Here is a 17,753-nt window from a genome sequence, read left to right as displayed (position 1 = left end):
AGCAATGTATGAGTGTATCTTTTTCCCCACATCCTCTCCAACACCTATTGTTGCTTGTATTCTTGATAATCACCATTCTAATTGGGGTGAGATGGAATCTTAGGGTAGTTTTGATATGCACTGGGAGAGGACTTCTTAAGGAGTGCAAATCGTTGCACCTTTTCTGAGTTTCAAAGCTGCTGTTATCAAGTTTCTGTTTTTTGAGACTTTGTATATTATAGAGGGTGAATGGGAATAGTTTATGTTACAATCCCTAAATATGTTTTTAACAAGGTTCAGCAGTTTTTTCTGAATATATAAATGCTCTGGATTGTTGCTAAGGTTTAAATGATTCCCAGAGTCCTATAAAATTGATTTTTAAAATAATTTCCAGGGATTTTGTAGTTTTTATAGAGGGATGCATCCATTTAAGTCTTCATTCCACTATTGCATATAAGTTCCTCCTGTTTCTGTTTTCCTTGACCAAAAACAATAGAATTATTTATAATCCTTCAGTTAATTAAGATCTTTTATGATTACATAAATCCACATATATTCATTATAAAGTCAGCAAGACAACTCAAGCAATTACGAGTGGAAATATTTCAATATTTATATTGTTAGGAAATATGACTTCCGATACGACTATCCGGTGATGAAGTTTTAAAAGGACTTAGTTTTGTGAGCCAGTTCCTCCTAGTGCATCCCTTTCTATGCACAGGCTACTGACTGTCTCTGGAATACTAATACACTAGTGAATACAAACCATCCTTGACTACAGCACAGTCTCTAGACATTTTGTTATGTTCTCAAATGCTTTAGGGATAATTAACAAAATGGTTGGCATCTCCTTAGGGGGATCCTCAAAAGGTTAAAAAAATGTATAAATTGTTCTCACTACACCATGTAAGAAACACATGAGGGAGTCAGGACAGAGGCTTCATTACAGGTAAGAAGAAAAAGTGCTTCATGTGTAGGTCTATGTTACAGATAGTCAAAACATATCAGTGACATTTTCAAAGTTCCACAGAAAAAAAAAAATGGGGCCATTCTGACTTACTGCTATTCTTTCTACCTTTCTATAATGTCCAAACAGAAATAGGACTCCTCTCCATTTGACTTCATTTAATAATATTTAATAATATTTTACATTTTTTTTTAATTGGAGATTTCACTGAGGGGTGCTTTACCCCTGAGCTACATCCCCAGTCCTTTTTGTTTTTTGTTTTGAGACAGTCTTGCTAAGTTTCTTAGGGTCTCACTGAGTTGCTGAGGCTGGTCTCAAAATTGGGATCCTCCTTCCTCAGTTTCCCAACAGATGGAATTACAGGTGTGTGCCACCATGCCCAGCTACAGGTTTTCCTAGGTATTCATCTTCAAAATAGCCATCATGGGACTGTTTATGAAACATTCATTTCATTTAAGTAACTTTATCTTCAATTGAGGTCAAAGCTAAGAGTGAGTAAGACGCCAGTAGATAAGAATATTTTAAAAGGCATAATGAAGTAACTGATGGTAGTTGTATGTTTATGTCTTTCCACATGAAGTTAATATCTCTAGGTTCTTGTGCTATATAAATAATTTGATACTCAGTAATTATATCTATACATATACAGATATAATTTCTTATTTACTGATGTGAAAAAAAGAAATTGCTATCTCATATTTGGAGATGAAAATCATTAATTAAAAATTAGGAGAGTATGAAGAAGCCAAGTTTAAGGTAAAATAGAGTGTCCAGAATGTACTCTGCATACCATTGAAATCTGAAAAAAGGAAGGTATAATTTTTTTCAAAGAGGTTATAATTTTCAAACACTGCAGTTGCTACTCAATATCAACAATAAAAATTGAAAACACTATCTGATTCTTGCCATAAACTCCAAAGCTGCCGAGTGGAAGCTCATTTACCTTTTCTGACTTAACAAGAAAATAGACAACCACAAGGGTGATTTTTGTTGTTTGTAACTGCAAAAACAAAACAAAGAAAATAGTCTAAATGCAAAATTCATATTGTTTCCTATTACATTTAACTGAAGATATTTTCTAATGGCACCATCTTTTTTTAGTGTAACTCCATATCAGTAATGTAGGAAAAACGTACCCATGGGGACAGTGTGGGGAAACAAGAGAGTACAACTTTTGAGCAATGTTATAAATGAGTTCAATGCAAATTATGGTAATCACCTTGATAATTAATGTAAAAATATACCTTTTATTTTGTTTGTGGCTCACAGATAGTTCACTAAAATTTTCATTGTAAAATCTTTTTTTTTCTTTTCATATGCATTATAACTGATTATAAAATCAGTAACTCTTTTTCATTAATATGCATTCCAACTCATAATATATATACATATATATATTTTCAATATGTAGAATATTTCAATATATATCTATTTAATCATATACATATTGATCTCTGTTATATAGTATAACAAAATTTGAAGCTTTTTTAGGCTTAATTTATAAAAGTATTTCAAATCACATCCTAATAGTGTCTAAACTATGGTGTATCTGATTTTGTCCCATTAGTATTGTATAACATAGTGGTATACAAGTCTTTCTTTAAATCTTCAATAAATACTTTTAAGGAATTTTCATGAAGTTCCTCAATATAAAACCAATGGTAGTGACCTCTTTCTCCTAGTTGACTCATACTTCCTTCTACTGCCCTAGGACTTTGCATGATATAATGCATTTGCTTTTACAGATATGTTTTTATTCCTCAATTACAATTAAATTTTCTTTTGAGGGAGATTAATATTTCAAGTAAATGTACGTCAAAATAATTTATATTAAAATGTCATTAGAATAGTTATGAAAAATATAAGAAACCAAAAAAGAACATGGCTTGCCCAATTTCACCAGGGAATGGGTGAGAGGGTGGGGCAATGACTGGGAGAAGTTATATGAATTACATCCTAGCTGACCTGTTCCTCATCCGGGAATCCAAAAGCATTTACACATACTTTACACATGCATACGTGCGTTAAGGCACTGTCATAATTTGTAAAACAAACAAAAAAAAAAGCAACATTATGTACATGACATTCAGAGTCAATTTTCTAAAGCATTAAATCTTTACTCATCCTTTTCAAAAAAAACTTGTCAAGGACGTGTTGGTTTTTGACATGAGAAGAATTCTAGATAACTTATATTCTAAAGAAACCCTTCAAATCTACTATACATTAGGATATAGTGTAAAATATATCTTCATACATACACCTCCTGTATTTTTCCACTTGCATACAAACAATTATTACTATGATCAGCTCCAGTGTTTTTATTCATACAAATGATATTCAATATCTATCCAGTGTATTGGAGTTGTAGTTCACCAGCTCTAGAGAAAAGGGTTTTGGAAGAACTATTTTTGAAGTAGGTAGTCTTATGTATTTTTGAATTGTAGTTAGAAAAAATGTTTATATGCCTGTGATAATCTAATCTAATTTATAAGTTATACATGTATATTTCAATGCAATTTGTAAATATGACAAGGTGGTTACAATTATATTTGGAACTGTTAGGAGTACTAGAGTAATCATCCATGTATTGATACCCAGAGTTTTAGCTTACGAATTTTGGCTTTATAAATTCATAGCTTTATATCTGTACATCTACCAATTTATCTATTTTCTAAGGGTTTCTTGACCTTAGTACTATTGACAGTTTGCACTGGACTTAATTAGAAATGCATGTTTGATACATTATGAAGCTAAATGACTTACCTGATCTACAATTACTAGACACTAAGAGCAGCCTATCTACTGATTGTGACAAAGAAAATGTATCTAGACAGTGAAAAATATTGTTTGGTGAGTGAAAAATTGACTTATCCCTGTTTCTATCTCTAATTCTATATATCCATATTTTTGGGAGAAATAGGTTTATTTCCAGATATCGTTAAGTCATAAAGTTTGTATGTACTTTGTTTGTACTTACTTTATACTAAAAAATAATCTCTCAGCCATAAAACATGACAGTTTTTGACTGTGATAATGTCTCTATGCAGAAGAGATTTTTCAATGAACCTGGATGGAGGAAAGCAATTTGACAGTGGTGCATGAGTTCATTCTGAAGGGTATCACGTCGCGCCCTGAGCTGCAGGCTCCACTGTTTGGACTCTTCCTCATCATCTACCTGGTCACAGTGCTGGGCAACTTGGGCATGATCATCCTCACCAAGGTGGACCACAGCCTGCAAACACCCATGTACTTTTTCCTGAGACACTTGGCTGTTACAGATCTTGGTTATTCTACAGCTGTGGGTCCCAAGATGTTAGTAAATTTTGTTGTAGACCAAAATACAATCTCCTATCACTTTTGTGCTACACAGCTGGCTTTCTTTCTTCTGTTTATTGTTAGTGAACTCTTTATTCTGTCCGCCATGTCCTATGACCGCTATGTGGCCATCTGTAACCCTCTCCTCTACACTATCATCATGTCACAGAGGGTATGTCATGTATTAGTGGCAATCCCATATCTCTACTGCTCATTTGTGTCTCTTCTAGTTACCATAAAGATTTTTACCTTATCCTTCTGTGGCTACAATGTTATCAGTCATTTCTACTGTGACTGTGTCCCCTTGATTTCTCTGCTATGTTCAGATACTCATGATATTGAACTAATAATTATGACCTTTGCAGCTTTTGATTTGATTTCCTCTCTTCTGTTTGTCCTGGTGTCCTACCTGCTCATCTTCATAGCCATTCTCAGGATGAAGTCAGCTAAGGGCAGGCGCAAGGCTTTCTCTACCTGCGGATCCCACCTGACTGTGGTCATAGTGTTCTATGGGACTTTGATATTTATGTACGTACAGCCCAAGTCCAGTCACTCCTTGGACACTGACAAAGTGGCTTCCATATTTTACACTCTGGTTATCCCCATGTTAAATCCCTTGATCTACAGTTTGAGGAACAAAGACGTAAAATACGCCCTGCGAAGGACATGGAATAAATTGTGCAATATTTTTTCTTTAAGTTTGTGTAAAATATGATGCCTGTAAATTGAGTTATGGGCATGCATCTTTGCTCTGTATACACCCAGAAGAAATAACAAGCAAAAAATGGGTTTAACATGTATTTACACATTGTATTCTATGTGTCAGTTTCTTTTCATTCTTACACTTAGGTTAGTAAAGAAAGCAAAGAAGATATTTTCCTTCTTTGAGGGGGACAAGTGAAACTTACTCATAATTAGTCAACTTGTAGAAGAGGAGATATGCTAGATGCATATAGTCCAAATATAAATAGAACAGGGAATGGAAATGTTGAGGCAGAGCAGGGACTGGGGGGAGTTAGGGAAGGAAATGGCGAGGGCTCTTGTGTTTTTTATCACCTTCAGAATAAAACCTGTAATTCCTTTCTCATGTCTGTCTTTTTTTGTGTGTAAATAGTCTCTTTTCCTTCTGTCTTAACCCTCAATTTTCCCTGTTTTATTTTGCAATTGTCTTCAGTACTGGTCATTTACAAGTGATTTGAAGTTTAATGAATAGACTAAAATAATAACTATTACAACTATTGGTATCCTACGATGCCTCTATTTCCTCATATGAGTCTGTTAACTAGAACTCAGCAATCCATGGATTCCTACTGGCTGTTATTTTTCCCTCAGTCATCTCATTTTCTTGTCACTCATGAACATGACATTCAAGGTACATTCGGAGAGTACACAGGTATGCTCAAGTTTGTGCTTTTACACCGCTTGTTGACCTAACTTGGTAACTGACCATTGGGTTTTATAGATTGTTATTTTTTGTTTAATCTAAAAAGAAGCAATTGCCTATGTTTAAAATTTTTGTTCCAGTTGTTTTCACATCTTTTGTGTTATATGATCATCCAGTTAAGAATTAATTTTGTTGCCTTTTTTGACTATGGTGGACATTTTTCTCTTTTGATCAGTATTGAAAATGTATAATATTCAATGATTTTTATTTCTTGGCTGTATTAATTGGTTGTTCTACTTCGGCATAGCAAAAGAAAATAATCACATACATTGCCAGGTATCATATTTATATTCCAGTTTTTATAGGTTATCATTGCTGGTGATAAACCTTTTTTATTATAAGTGAGATCCAATATGTAGACAAGAATATAATTATGTTGGCTTTTGGACAGAGTTTTTTAGATTGTTCCCCACATTATAGCATAAACATATAGTTACTTAAATTTTTAAAATAATCCTGGTATTCCTCATTATTTTAGCATTATGTAATAAAATTCTATGTGTATTCTATATAAAGTCAAATGAATATATTTCATTGAAATAAATTTTAAGGTGCCTAGTATACTATCACATGAGGCTAAATATTGCCATGGAGTCAATGCAGTTAAAATCAGTCTTTTAAGTGGTCCTATAAACCACAAAACTATCATATAACAATATTATTGAGTACTGTATGACACATGTTATTCAAGCCCCATTCAATTTAGTCATCTCAACAGCTCTGTGAGATAAGTTCTACTAACTTGCAATTGTCAGATGATAGTCTTACACAGGGTTAGTAACTTGGCAGAAGTCTCCAAGGTATTAGACTTTAGAACCAAGTTTTTAGACCAAGTAATCTATCTCTAGATTACTTGCTCACAAATACCCTACATTGTCTCTAAATGTCATTTTTCTGTTTCATTAATGTCACCCTGAGAAGACAGACAGTAAAATCTCACATTAGCATATTCCAGATTAGAAGAGGCCAAAAGAATAAAAGTCAATGATAAGAGACATAAATACTTGATGGTGACAAAATTTATATCACTGCATTGTTTACTTGAAATTTGATGAAATGACAAATTTCAAGTGTTCTCAACATACACACACACACACACATACACACAGAGTAATATTGTGTCTGCAAGATCATCCATATAAAGTCATCAGTTTATGTATTCTGAAAACACATAATTCTACAAATTAAATATTTAAAGCAAAATAAAGAGCAGTGCATAACTAGAATTATGTTAAACACACAAAATGAATTCAAGAAAGTCAATAAATTAGCTTAGAAATATAAGCTAATCAACCCATTTTAGGTGAGAGAATTTGCTCAAATATAAAGTCATCATACTGTTGTTGAATCACATAGTTTGGGAAAATGTTTAATAAATTATAGAGCAGCAAGATATTAGCAGAATTTAGTATTAAGCAGTCAGAATTATATTGAAAAGAATTTTAAAAAAAAACAGGTTTATTTGATTGCTGTCCTATGAAATTCAATCACCTCTGGCAAATAAAGACTGAGGAGGAGAATTTTATTCTTTTTTAAATATGTATAGCTCATGGTTTGTAAGTGGAATTCTATCAAAGAGAAAACAAGAGTTTTCCCCAAAACAAAAGTTTTTCCCCAAAAAAGGGAGGTTAGTGAGAGCAATAGCTATTTACCATCATTTTGTTCTTCTCAAATGAAACTTCTTTCGTGAGCTTCAGATGATTGAGTTCTTAATAAAGAAAAATGGCAACCACACTGGCCTTGATATTGTTAAGCTACCAAATTAATAAAGAGCAAAACCATCAGGCTTCAATATTAGAACCTATTTTTTTAAAGTAAACTATCTTCATTGAGCAAGCATTTGTTGAGCACATGAGTAAATGTACAGAAAAAGCATTTTTAAAGGATAAAATGGGGAAAGGAAGAATCCCACATGAAATTATAAGGTTGAGAGTTATGTTATTAATCTAGACTGGACCATTCATACATACTAAGGTGAAAAAAATTCCTGGAAATATGGAGTATGTTTAGTATTGTCATGATTAATGTCATTTTCCCAAATTGTCCACCATAGTGGTTAAAAAGAAAAAAAGGAAACTATAACTCTGAAATATATATTAACCACAAGAAAATGAACTTCAGAAATTAACACAATGGAATTTGTCATTGAAGGAGTTTCTAAAAATAAGAGTAAAATAAATATTAATTGAGGAATTTGAGTATGAAAGTTAAATATTATTAGGTCTTAAACAAGAAATCGATTATTTGAAAAATATTTTAGGATCCATAACAATCTTTGCATATCCATCAATTTGCATCTTCACATATTTCTTAATTGAGGAAAGGTACCACCTGGAAGGAGAGGATTAGGGGAAATTACAACTTAGAAAATCCCTGGATTTCCTAGCCAAAGAGTAAACCACTAGAAAACTGAAGAGGATTGTCTAGGAGATTACAACAGAAAATCAAGTTTTACTAGGTTATCAGAAAAAATGAAATTATGGCAATTTCTCATAAATGGATGAGTTTGGAAAACATCATGCTAAGTGAAATAAGCCAGACTCAGAAAGTCCAAAGCCGGATGTTTTCTTTTATTTGCAGAAAGTAGACAGAAATAAGTATGATTTCCTAAGAGGGGCAGCCCATGAAAGTATAAAGTAGATGAGTGGAGTAGAGGAAGGGGATAGAAGGAGGAGGGAGGAAGGATGGGAAAAAAGGAGGAATTGCAAAATGAAATTTACTGAACTATGCCATGTATGTATAGGAATGTGCCACAGAGAATTCCACCTTTATGTGTATTTATAAATCTCCAATTTAAAAACTGATAAATAAATAGAAGGAAGACCAGTAGAGCAGAGGAAGGGCAGCAGGGAGAAGGAGTAGGGGTGGGAAAGAGAAAGCAGTGGAGCACGTTGCATTCCATGCATGATTATATCACAATGAACCCCACTATTATGGATATCTATAGTGCACTGTGGGAAGCCGTACTTATTTAACAGAGTCAGACTAGGTTGAGCCATGTGATGCAGAGACCTGGCTTCTAGGAACTATGGGGAAGTATGTGGCACTGCATTGGAGTGATTCCCTGTCTTCTTCTGGAATTTTCTCCCTAAGAGGATGGCTCCCCTAAGTCCACCCTATCCTGTCCATCACAGAAGCAGCTCTTCTCAGTCCTGGCCCCCTTTATCTGTCTGTCTATAAATAAGAGAGTTGGGTGACTAGTTGTTGTAAAGAGGCCAGAGTTGGTATTGCCCCTCTCATAAAAAGAGTATTGGCTCTTGTGTGTTTATTGAGTAGATAAATTTTTTGGGTAACAGATCGAAAAACAGTCAACATACTCCTCTGGCAGTTAACCCTTTCCTCCACCACAGGGGACATGGGCAGAAAGGACCCTGACAGTACACTAATAACAACATTTTAATAAAGAAATGTCATAAGTTATATTTTAATCTCTGCCCTATGTGAGAGACATACCCAGAAACAATGAGAGAAACCCTTCACCAGGATATGTGGTGTTCTTACACTCCCCACTGGGTCCATTATTGCAGATGCTCATGTTGTCTTCAGCTAATCTTACCGATATAAGCTCAATGATGATAGTAGTAAAACATTTCATATGACATTCTTTAAATTCCAACAAATGTACATGAGATAACACATAAAATAATAATAAAATGTGAAATCGGATCTATTCTTATGATTGGCAACTCAACACTTCAATTTACCTTTCAGAGAAACAGAAACTAGAATCAACAAGTTCATAAAATGAAATTTCAGTTATTCTCCATAATGAAAATTAAATCTCATCTTTTCATGAATTTTTTTCATTAGTCATAACAACCATTATCAACTCTATGGATTTTCAGACTTATTTTTGTATTTTTACTCAAGGCATTAAATTTTCATGTACTTTCTCTCTCTCTCTCTCTCTCTCTCTCTCTCTCTCCCTTTTTTTTTTTTTTTTTTTTTTTCCCTTTTTGGTGCAGGGATTGAACTCAGGAGCTCTTGACCACTGAGCCACATCCCCATTCCCAATTTTTTGTTTTATCGAGAGACAGGGTCTCACTGAGTTGCTTAGCACCTCACCATCACTGAGGCTGGCTTTGAACTCATGATTCTCCTGCCTCGGCCTCCTGAGTCACTGGGATTACAGTCCTGCACCAGGGTGCCTGACTTCATGTACTTTTTCTGGCTACAGAGAGATTTAATACCTACTGAAGAAACACACTTTCCACCATTTTCAGAGTGAATTTTATGTAGATGGATCTCTAATTTCAAATCAGCATTCTTAAGATAATTGTTTTTTCTGTCACTACTCTTAGTATAGCCATTTTTTTTGTGATGTAATTATAGAGTACATAATTCACTTATTTAAAGTTTAGAATTCAATGGTTTTGGTTCTTCCATGGAGTGTGGAAGCATCACATCAAACAATCTTAAGACATTTTCATCATTCCAAAATGAAAGTGGTCTATTAATAGTTCTCCTTTTCCCCCAACACTCTTTACTCAGTCCTATACAATCGACAATTTATATTTTGTCTATAGAATTACTCGTGCTTGGCATGTCAAGTAAATGTTATAATTTTTTTTCGTAATCTGTTTTTTTTTCTCTTTGTAGAGAACTAGATGTTTTTGTGTTATGTTGTGGGACCATGAGTTTTACTTATTTCAATTGGCTTTCTCTGGCATGGAAAGAGAAAGTTCCTCATTACTGCAGGGTAGAAGTCCAGATGCCATAATTAATCATCATCATGAAGTTGGAAGTTAGATGGAAGTAATGATGCCAGCACCTCCCAGGGTCATAGTGGTTAACCCTGAAGTGGGATGGACATTATACCACTGGGCACTGCCATTATCTGACTCTACTTCAGCAGTCATGGAGAAGGGTCCCCCATTACTATCTCAGGATGGACTTCCAGGCTCTATATCCAGTCTCCATTGACATTGAGTAATGAGAGAAGGGTTTATTACCAGAAAGCAGAAATATGTGGTTCCTACTTGGTGTTCTTGGACATCACATAAATAGAAATGTTAAAACTTATTCTTGAAGTTCACTAAAAACCTTTAGGCCTTTATGCTGTTGGGAAAGGAGGTACCTTTTTTTTTGTTCGTTTGTGTTTGGTTTTTTTCTTTTTTTCCTTTCTTTTCTTTTCTTTTTTTTTTTTTCTTTTTTTTTTTTTTTTTTTTTTTTTTGTTGTTCTTGTTTTTTCCTTTCTTCCCATGGTATTAGTCATACTAAGAAGCCCTTGTTGGGTATTTTGATAACTAAATTTTTGTTGCTTTTCTTTCTTTCTCTTGAATCTGTTGGCATTTCTAGTTTTGTTTGTTTGTTTGTTTGTTTGTTTCTCGCTTCTTCAGTTTTGACTCTGGGATATATAAGACAAAAAATAAAGACAAAAAAAATCCTGTGGAATCTCACACTGTGTTGTTCCTTAAGTCTCATGGTCTTTGGCTGACCTCTCTTTTTTTAATCTAGCTTTTAATTTCTTTGTAAGTTGCTTTGTATGTTACAACAGGATATTTGATAGTAGAATAGGGGAGAAAGACAGCTACTCCATCTTCCTGGAAACCATAGTTCTCTAGCACTGAGTTGTAAACATCAAATATGGGTCAATACTTTCCACCTATTTCTTACCATCCCACCCACTTCACTACCCATCTTATAAAACCAATGTTTCCAGAGCACTCGTTGACCTAGCTTTTCATTAACTTAGCAATAGGAATCAGACACAAAGTTGGCTTATTTTGAATTCCAATTTGACGTGTTCCATTATTAATTATTTAACCTTGAATAAATTATTTAATCATTTCTTCTGTTCTGTTTATTGAAATCTTTTGCTGCACATATAAATTATTATGAATATACATGACACTTCAAGTTGCATGGTAACTCCTTAAAGATGTAAAACAAAACAAAACAAAACAAAAAAACCTAAGCAAATCAAAATAACTCAACAATGGGATTATGCTGTCTTATCTTTGTGGTCCATTTGCAATACTCCCCTGGACCACAGGATGATTGAATTAGCAGCTCATGTGAAATATCCCCTGCTTAGTCAAGGACATTATTTATTTACCCCAACTCAATGGTATATTTATATTGAAATATTCTAAAATACAGCATAACTAACTTCTACAAAGTAAAATATAAACAGAACCTCTTGTAACTATGACTATATATTGTTAAAAAGTAAAGAGACTTATGTCTTCAACAGTAGACACTTGAAAATTAATTATTGACCTTTCCATAGTTAATCCATCATCATGAATGCCAGATGGGTGAATGTAAAAAGACTGATTAAAAAGCAGGTGAGCATGAAAATCTTGCCCACCATCCAAATCATTGGATATCAAATTAAATACACTGAGGCCAGCTCAGTATCCTCAAGTAGTATTTTGTTGAGAATTTTTACATCAGTGTTAAATGGTTATAAGTTTATAGTTTTTCTTTAAGTAATCTCATTTAGTTTCAGTATCAGGGTAATATAAAGTGGATAATGGTTTATTTTTTTTTTCTTTTACATTATGTGTTAACCATTATTTTTCTTTCTTTGTCCTTTTTTCTTTTTTTGCTTTGTAGAACAGAATGGGTTCTATTGCACAGTAGGGTGATTATAGATAACAATGACATAAACTCCAAAAAGGTAAAAGAAATAATTCTAAACTTTTTCACAAAAACAAATGATAAATGTTTAAGGAATAAATATGTTGAACCTGACTTAACAAGTTTTTTAAAACAAAGTATATATGCATCAAAATATAACATGGTCATGAATTAACACATAATTTTAATATTTTTATTTGTCAGGTAAATTAAATAAATTATCTGATTAAATAAAAAACCATTTCCTTTTACCTGTGTGCCACACAGATGGCTCTCATCATTACCGTCACTTTCCCTGAGCTTTTCTCTTACCTGTCTGGCCTCTGACCACCACATGGCCATCTGCAACCTTCTGCATTAAGGTGCAATCCATGGAAACTGCTGACATTTCTCCCCATGAGAAAAATTATTAAACTTGATGTCAGAAAAGGATCTGCTTGTTTCTTTCTGTTCTTCTCAATAATACTTATGTTCTCAATCTTCTTTTCATTGTATTTTCTGAAATAAAAAAGACACTAAAGTGAAAAGAGGGTGTGTGTTTGAAGGGGTTTCCTCTGTCCACCACTGCCTTTGAATTGCAGAATTTAATATTTAGAGAAATTACAGATAATGCAGGATACATTTCTGGCATTTGTTATCTTTTGTCTCTTCTAGCTTTTTGTTATCTTTTATTCTTTCCTCCATCAGAAGTTCCCCTTGAGTTGGACTGAGCTCTTCTTGGGGTGCTTACTTTGAATATCCACAAGCTCTTAAAAGAATAAGCTAAAATTATAAACTGAGCAATGATCAGAAATCACAGAACAGGAAGACCCTTGGATTCTACAGAACCAGAGAATAAAGACCTTGAATACCTGGGCATCCAGTGTAGCTCCTGGTGAACCTATCAAGAGCTGGAAAGTCTCAAGTAGAACCAATATTTTTTTATCAAAAATTTTAACATCTTTTCAGGAAAGTAACAACAAAACAAGCTCTGTTAAAATTCACAATATTAGTCATCCAATCACAAATATAGACATGAGAACTCTGGAACATGTGACACTATTCAGGAGATAAATAAAATGCATCCAGGTAGAATTAGCAAGAAAAAAGCTGAGTTATGGCTCAGCAGTGGAACGCTTCTCTATCATGTGTGAGGCACTGAATTCCATTGTCTGCACTGCACATGAATAAATACAATGAACATACATTGAAAACTAAAAATTATTAACAAAAACTATTATAAGCAAGTTCAATACACTGAATGAATAAACCAAACATTAACACTGTGAAGAAAGACTATTAAACAAATAGCCAAAGTTGTTTTGTATAGATGAAAAAAAAATTAAATGAGAACAAATATTTACTCAATGAAAATTATAGTTTATACACTGACAAAGAATAGATGACTTGCTGGGCATGGTGGCATACAACTGAAATCCCAGTAACTCAGGAGGCTGGGGCAAGAGGATGGCAAAGTTCAAAGCCAGCCTCAGTGACTCAGGGAGGCCCTGGATAAAAACAAAAAATAAAATATAAAAAGACTAGATGTGCAACTCTGTGGTAAAGCACCCTGGGCTTAATTCCTGAAAAAAGAAGGAAGAAGGAAGGAAGGCAGAGATACCTTGACAGATATCACAGATCACAGATCACTCAAAATGAAATTAGAGAGAAAACAAAATACTGAATATAAAGCTTGAAAATAATCTTTGTTATCTGTACAACAATAGCAAGTTGCCAAACATATGTGTACTTGTAGGTCCAAGTTAAAAGATGGCACTATATTGAACAGAAGAAGAAAAAATAATGAAGACATGCTTGCCAGAATATTTTCCAAATTTATTTCAAAGAAAAATATACATTCATAGGTAAAACAAGCTAAATAACTACAAGAGAGTAAGCAAAAAGAAAATAAATCAAGTCCATCAAAATCAATTTTCTGAAAAATATTTGTAATATTTGATCTTAAAAACAGCCAGAGAGCTGGGCACAGTGGCACATGCCTGTAATCCAACAGCTCAGGAGGCTGAGGCAGGAGGATCACCAATTCAAAGCCAACCTTACAAAAAGTGAGGCACTAAGCAACTCAGTGTGACCCTGTCTGTAAATAAGATACAAAATAGGGGTCTGGGGATGTGACTCAGTTGTTGAATGCCCCTGAGTTCAATCTCCTGCACTAGGGGAAAAAAAAAAAAAAAAAATCAGCCAGAGAATAAAGCATAAACATGAAGAAATGATTTACCACTGCTTAATTTGTAGAAATATTATGCTATTTATATTGTTTTATGTGAATTTATAATTCTACTCATCTTAAAAATTTATTCCTGGTCAATGGATTTATTACAATAATATTGTTCTGAGAATCATTCTTCCATATACTCAAGGCACTGTGGAAGAGCAGTATGTCAATAATTGCATGATGCTACATAAATGAGATGGTGACAAAGGTATATTTGTGATTTTAAGTGTTTACCACTATTGCACAGTTTATTCTGTCATGCCAAAATAAGAAATACTTTTTATTTTTCCTAATGGAATATTCTGAGAATAATGAACAGATATTAAAGGAACTCTCCCTCAGGTGATTAATTATGTGCAATTAGTTTATCTTTGAATTAGTTGAAATCTTCAGCAAAATGAGTCTCAAGAGTGAAAAAGATAATTTAAATCCACTCTGCAAGGAGCTGTTAGGATTAAAACAGTAGGAAGTCAAAGCAGACCTCCAGGAAGGTAAGTAGTCTTTGACTTTCCTAAGGGAACATAGCTTAAACTGGGCCACCACCAAAAATCACAGAAGACTCTTTAATAGCAAAAGTATTTTTTTCCTTTTTAAAAAATATTGGTTTTTAGATGTTGATGAACCTTGATTTTATTCATTTATTTGTATATGATGTTGAGAATCAAACCCAGTGCTTCGCACATGCTAGGCAAGTGCTCTACCACTGAACCACAACCTCAGCCCCTTTTTATTCCTTTTGGAATATACTTTTTTGGCATAAAAATATTAGTAAGCAGCATAAACGTCCCCAAAACTCTGTATCATTCATTATTGGTAGCATGTTAGCTTCACATTAACTCCCTGCTTGAGTCATCTGTTTTAGCAAAGACCTCAGTCTATATCCTTTTCTTGGTGTTCCTTCTCTCCACTTCTTATTTGCTAGATAATCAGAGTACCTCTACTGGTGGATGTCATGTTACAGCATTTGTGAGAACATATTCATAGGCAGAAACATTTTAATAGAACCCTAACTCCTCCACTTATCATCTGAGTGAACTTTGCCACATATTTTAACCCCCCTGAACCTCTATTTCCTTGCCTTTGAAAGGGGAGATTATTACTATCTACTTCTAGAGTTTTATGAGTCAATATCTGCACAGGGTTTAGAAAACTATGGGCTCAAAATGAGTTCCTCTGGCTCTAGACATTCCTTGGCATTCTTCTCTTTGTTGGAACACTTCTCATGATTCTCCATTGCTGGCTGATGAACAAGAGTGGGCTCAGGTCCTGTTCCTTCATCACAGGGATGTATGATTGGGACACAATTAAGAGCAGTGTTTCACCTGTCAAAAAGGACAGGATGTGGCAGATGCAAAGGTATTAACAAAAATCTAAAATAAACATTTCATGGCATTAGATTTTATGTTTGGTAAACAAGCTGAGATGTACTAGAACAGGCTTAATAGTCAGAGGTTTACTAATTACTGTCTTGTTGATTAGCAATGGTCTGGAAGTTCTTTTTCTTCTTGTTTCTATGAACAATATGAGGATTGACTATAAGGTAAAGTCCACAGTTTATGTACAGATGCTTGTTTTTAAAATTTCATGAAAAAAAACAGAGTAAAATAACTCTTTTGACACATTTACAATAAGTCAAAAGAACTAGATCTTAATATCTACATTAAAACCAATTCTACATATCTTGCCCATTTAAACGATCCTTTACCAACGTTTCAATGACAACTGTTGTGGTCTCCACCTCATGGCAGAACTGTGAATTTGGTATTAGAGGTGAAGAGGATGCCCCTCCATATATTATATAGCATGCTCTAAGTTCTCACAGAAGGTATAATTTCAAATATAACTTGTACTGACTTCTGTGCCTTACACAGGTCTCCATGATGAACCATATGGAGAACAGCAATCATACTGCAGTGATGCAGATTACAGAATTTGTTCTCTTGGGGATCACCGACAGCCCTGTTCTGCAAGCACCACTCTTTGGAATCTTTCTGGTCATATACTTGGTCACAGTACTAGGAAATCTGGGCATGGTCATCTTGACCCATTTGGACTCCAAACTGCACACTCCCATGTACTTTTTCCTTAGACATTTGTCAATCACTGATCTTGGTTACTCCACTGTCATTGGTCCAAAAATGATGGTGAATTTCGTGGTACACAAAAATTCCATTTCCTACAGTGGGTGTGCCACCCAGCTGGCATTCTTCGAGATTTTCATCATCACTGAACTGTTCATCCTCTCAGCAATGGCCTACGATCGCTGTGTAGCCATCTGCAGACCACTTCTCTATGTGGTCCTCATGGCAGAGAAAGTGCGTTGGGGGCTGGTGCTTGCTCCCTATCTCTACAGCACATTTGTGTCCCTGTTTCTCACAGCTAAGTTGTTCACATTGTCCTTCTGTGGCTCTAATCTCATCAGGTATTTTTACTGTGACTGTCTGCCTCTGCTCTCCATGCTCTGTTCTGACACACACGAATTGGAACTGATCATTTTGATCTTCTCAGGCTGTAATTTGCTCTCCTCCCTCTTGATTGTTCTCATATCTTACATGTTTATTCTTGTGGTCATTCTCAGAATGAACTCAACCGAGGGGAGATACAAAGCGTTCTCTACCTGCAGCTCCCATCTGACAGTGGTGGTGGTGTTCTATGGAACATTATTGTTCATGTACCTACAACCCAAATCCAGCCATGCTTTTAATATTGATAAAATGGCCTCCGTATTTTACACCCTGGTGATCCCCATGCTAAATCCATTGATCTATACTCTGAGGAATAAAGATGTAAAAGATGCTTTAAAGAGAAGTTTAACTAGATTCAAAACCCCCACTTAATATCTTCATTGTCATCTGCAAATTGTGTCCAATAGTCTTAGTTTAATGCTGTGTCAAACCAAGTACATCATCAAAAAGTAGAAATGATTCACCAGCTTAAATTTTTCTCCTTTCTTGGATAAAACATTCTTACAGCAAACTGCACTCTTCTGCAAGACAACAGAATAAATATTTCAGATAATAAGTACCAAATGATGCTCAAGATCATATTGCAATCTATATATTTGTAAATAAGAAAAACCATACTAAATTTTCAGTTGAATTTAGACTTGTTAAAGTAAAACTGTCTTAATGAGTGAAAATACAGAAAAATAATTGGTAATGGATGTTTTATACCAGTTACTGGATGTTAAAGATATAATGTTTTCAGGGTGCATAATGCATCAACTAGACAAGAGGAAGAAACTAATT

At 34.3% G+C, this 17,753-nt stretch overlaps 2 protein-coding genes across 2 annotated transcripts in view; both read left to right on the top strand.

Moving 5' to 3' along the window:
* Positions 1–4,976, top strand: part of LOC306639755 (olfactory receptor 8K3) — a gene marked incomplete at both ends in the record, with an annotated part of 78,550 nt that extends 73,574 nt beyond the window's left edge. The window contains one exon of the mRNA XM_079103509.1: positions 4,089–4,976. Coding sequence (XP_078959635.1) covers positions 4,089–4,976 — 888 coding nt within the window. The remainder of the gene's footprint in view (positions 1–4,088) is intronic.
* An 11,409-nt stretch (positions 4,977–16,385) lies between these two features.
* LOC306638917 (olfactory receptor 8K1-like) lies at positions 16,386–17,342 on the top strand (the record flags this gene model as incomplete). Its single annotated transcript, XM_079102372.1, has 1 exon — positions 16,386–17,342. The coding sequence occupies one exon, from the start codon at positions 16,386–16,388 to the stop codon at positions 17,340–17,342; it is 957 nt and encodes a 318-aa protein (XP_078958498.1).
* Between the last annotated feature and the right edge of the window lie 411 nt (positions 17,343–17,753).

The sequence above is a fragment of the Sciurus vulgaris genome, assembly GCF_902686455.1.
Source record: "Sciurus vulgaris genome assembly, chromosome: 11".
NCBI classification, from domain to species: domain Eukaryota; kingdom Metazoa; phylum Chordata; class Mammalia; order Rodentia; family Sciuridae; genus Sciurus; species Sciurus vulgaris.
Note: the sequence above shows the minus strand (reverse complement) of the source record. Positions and strands in the feature narration are given on the sequence as shown.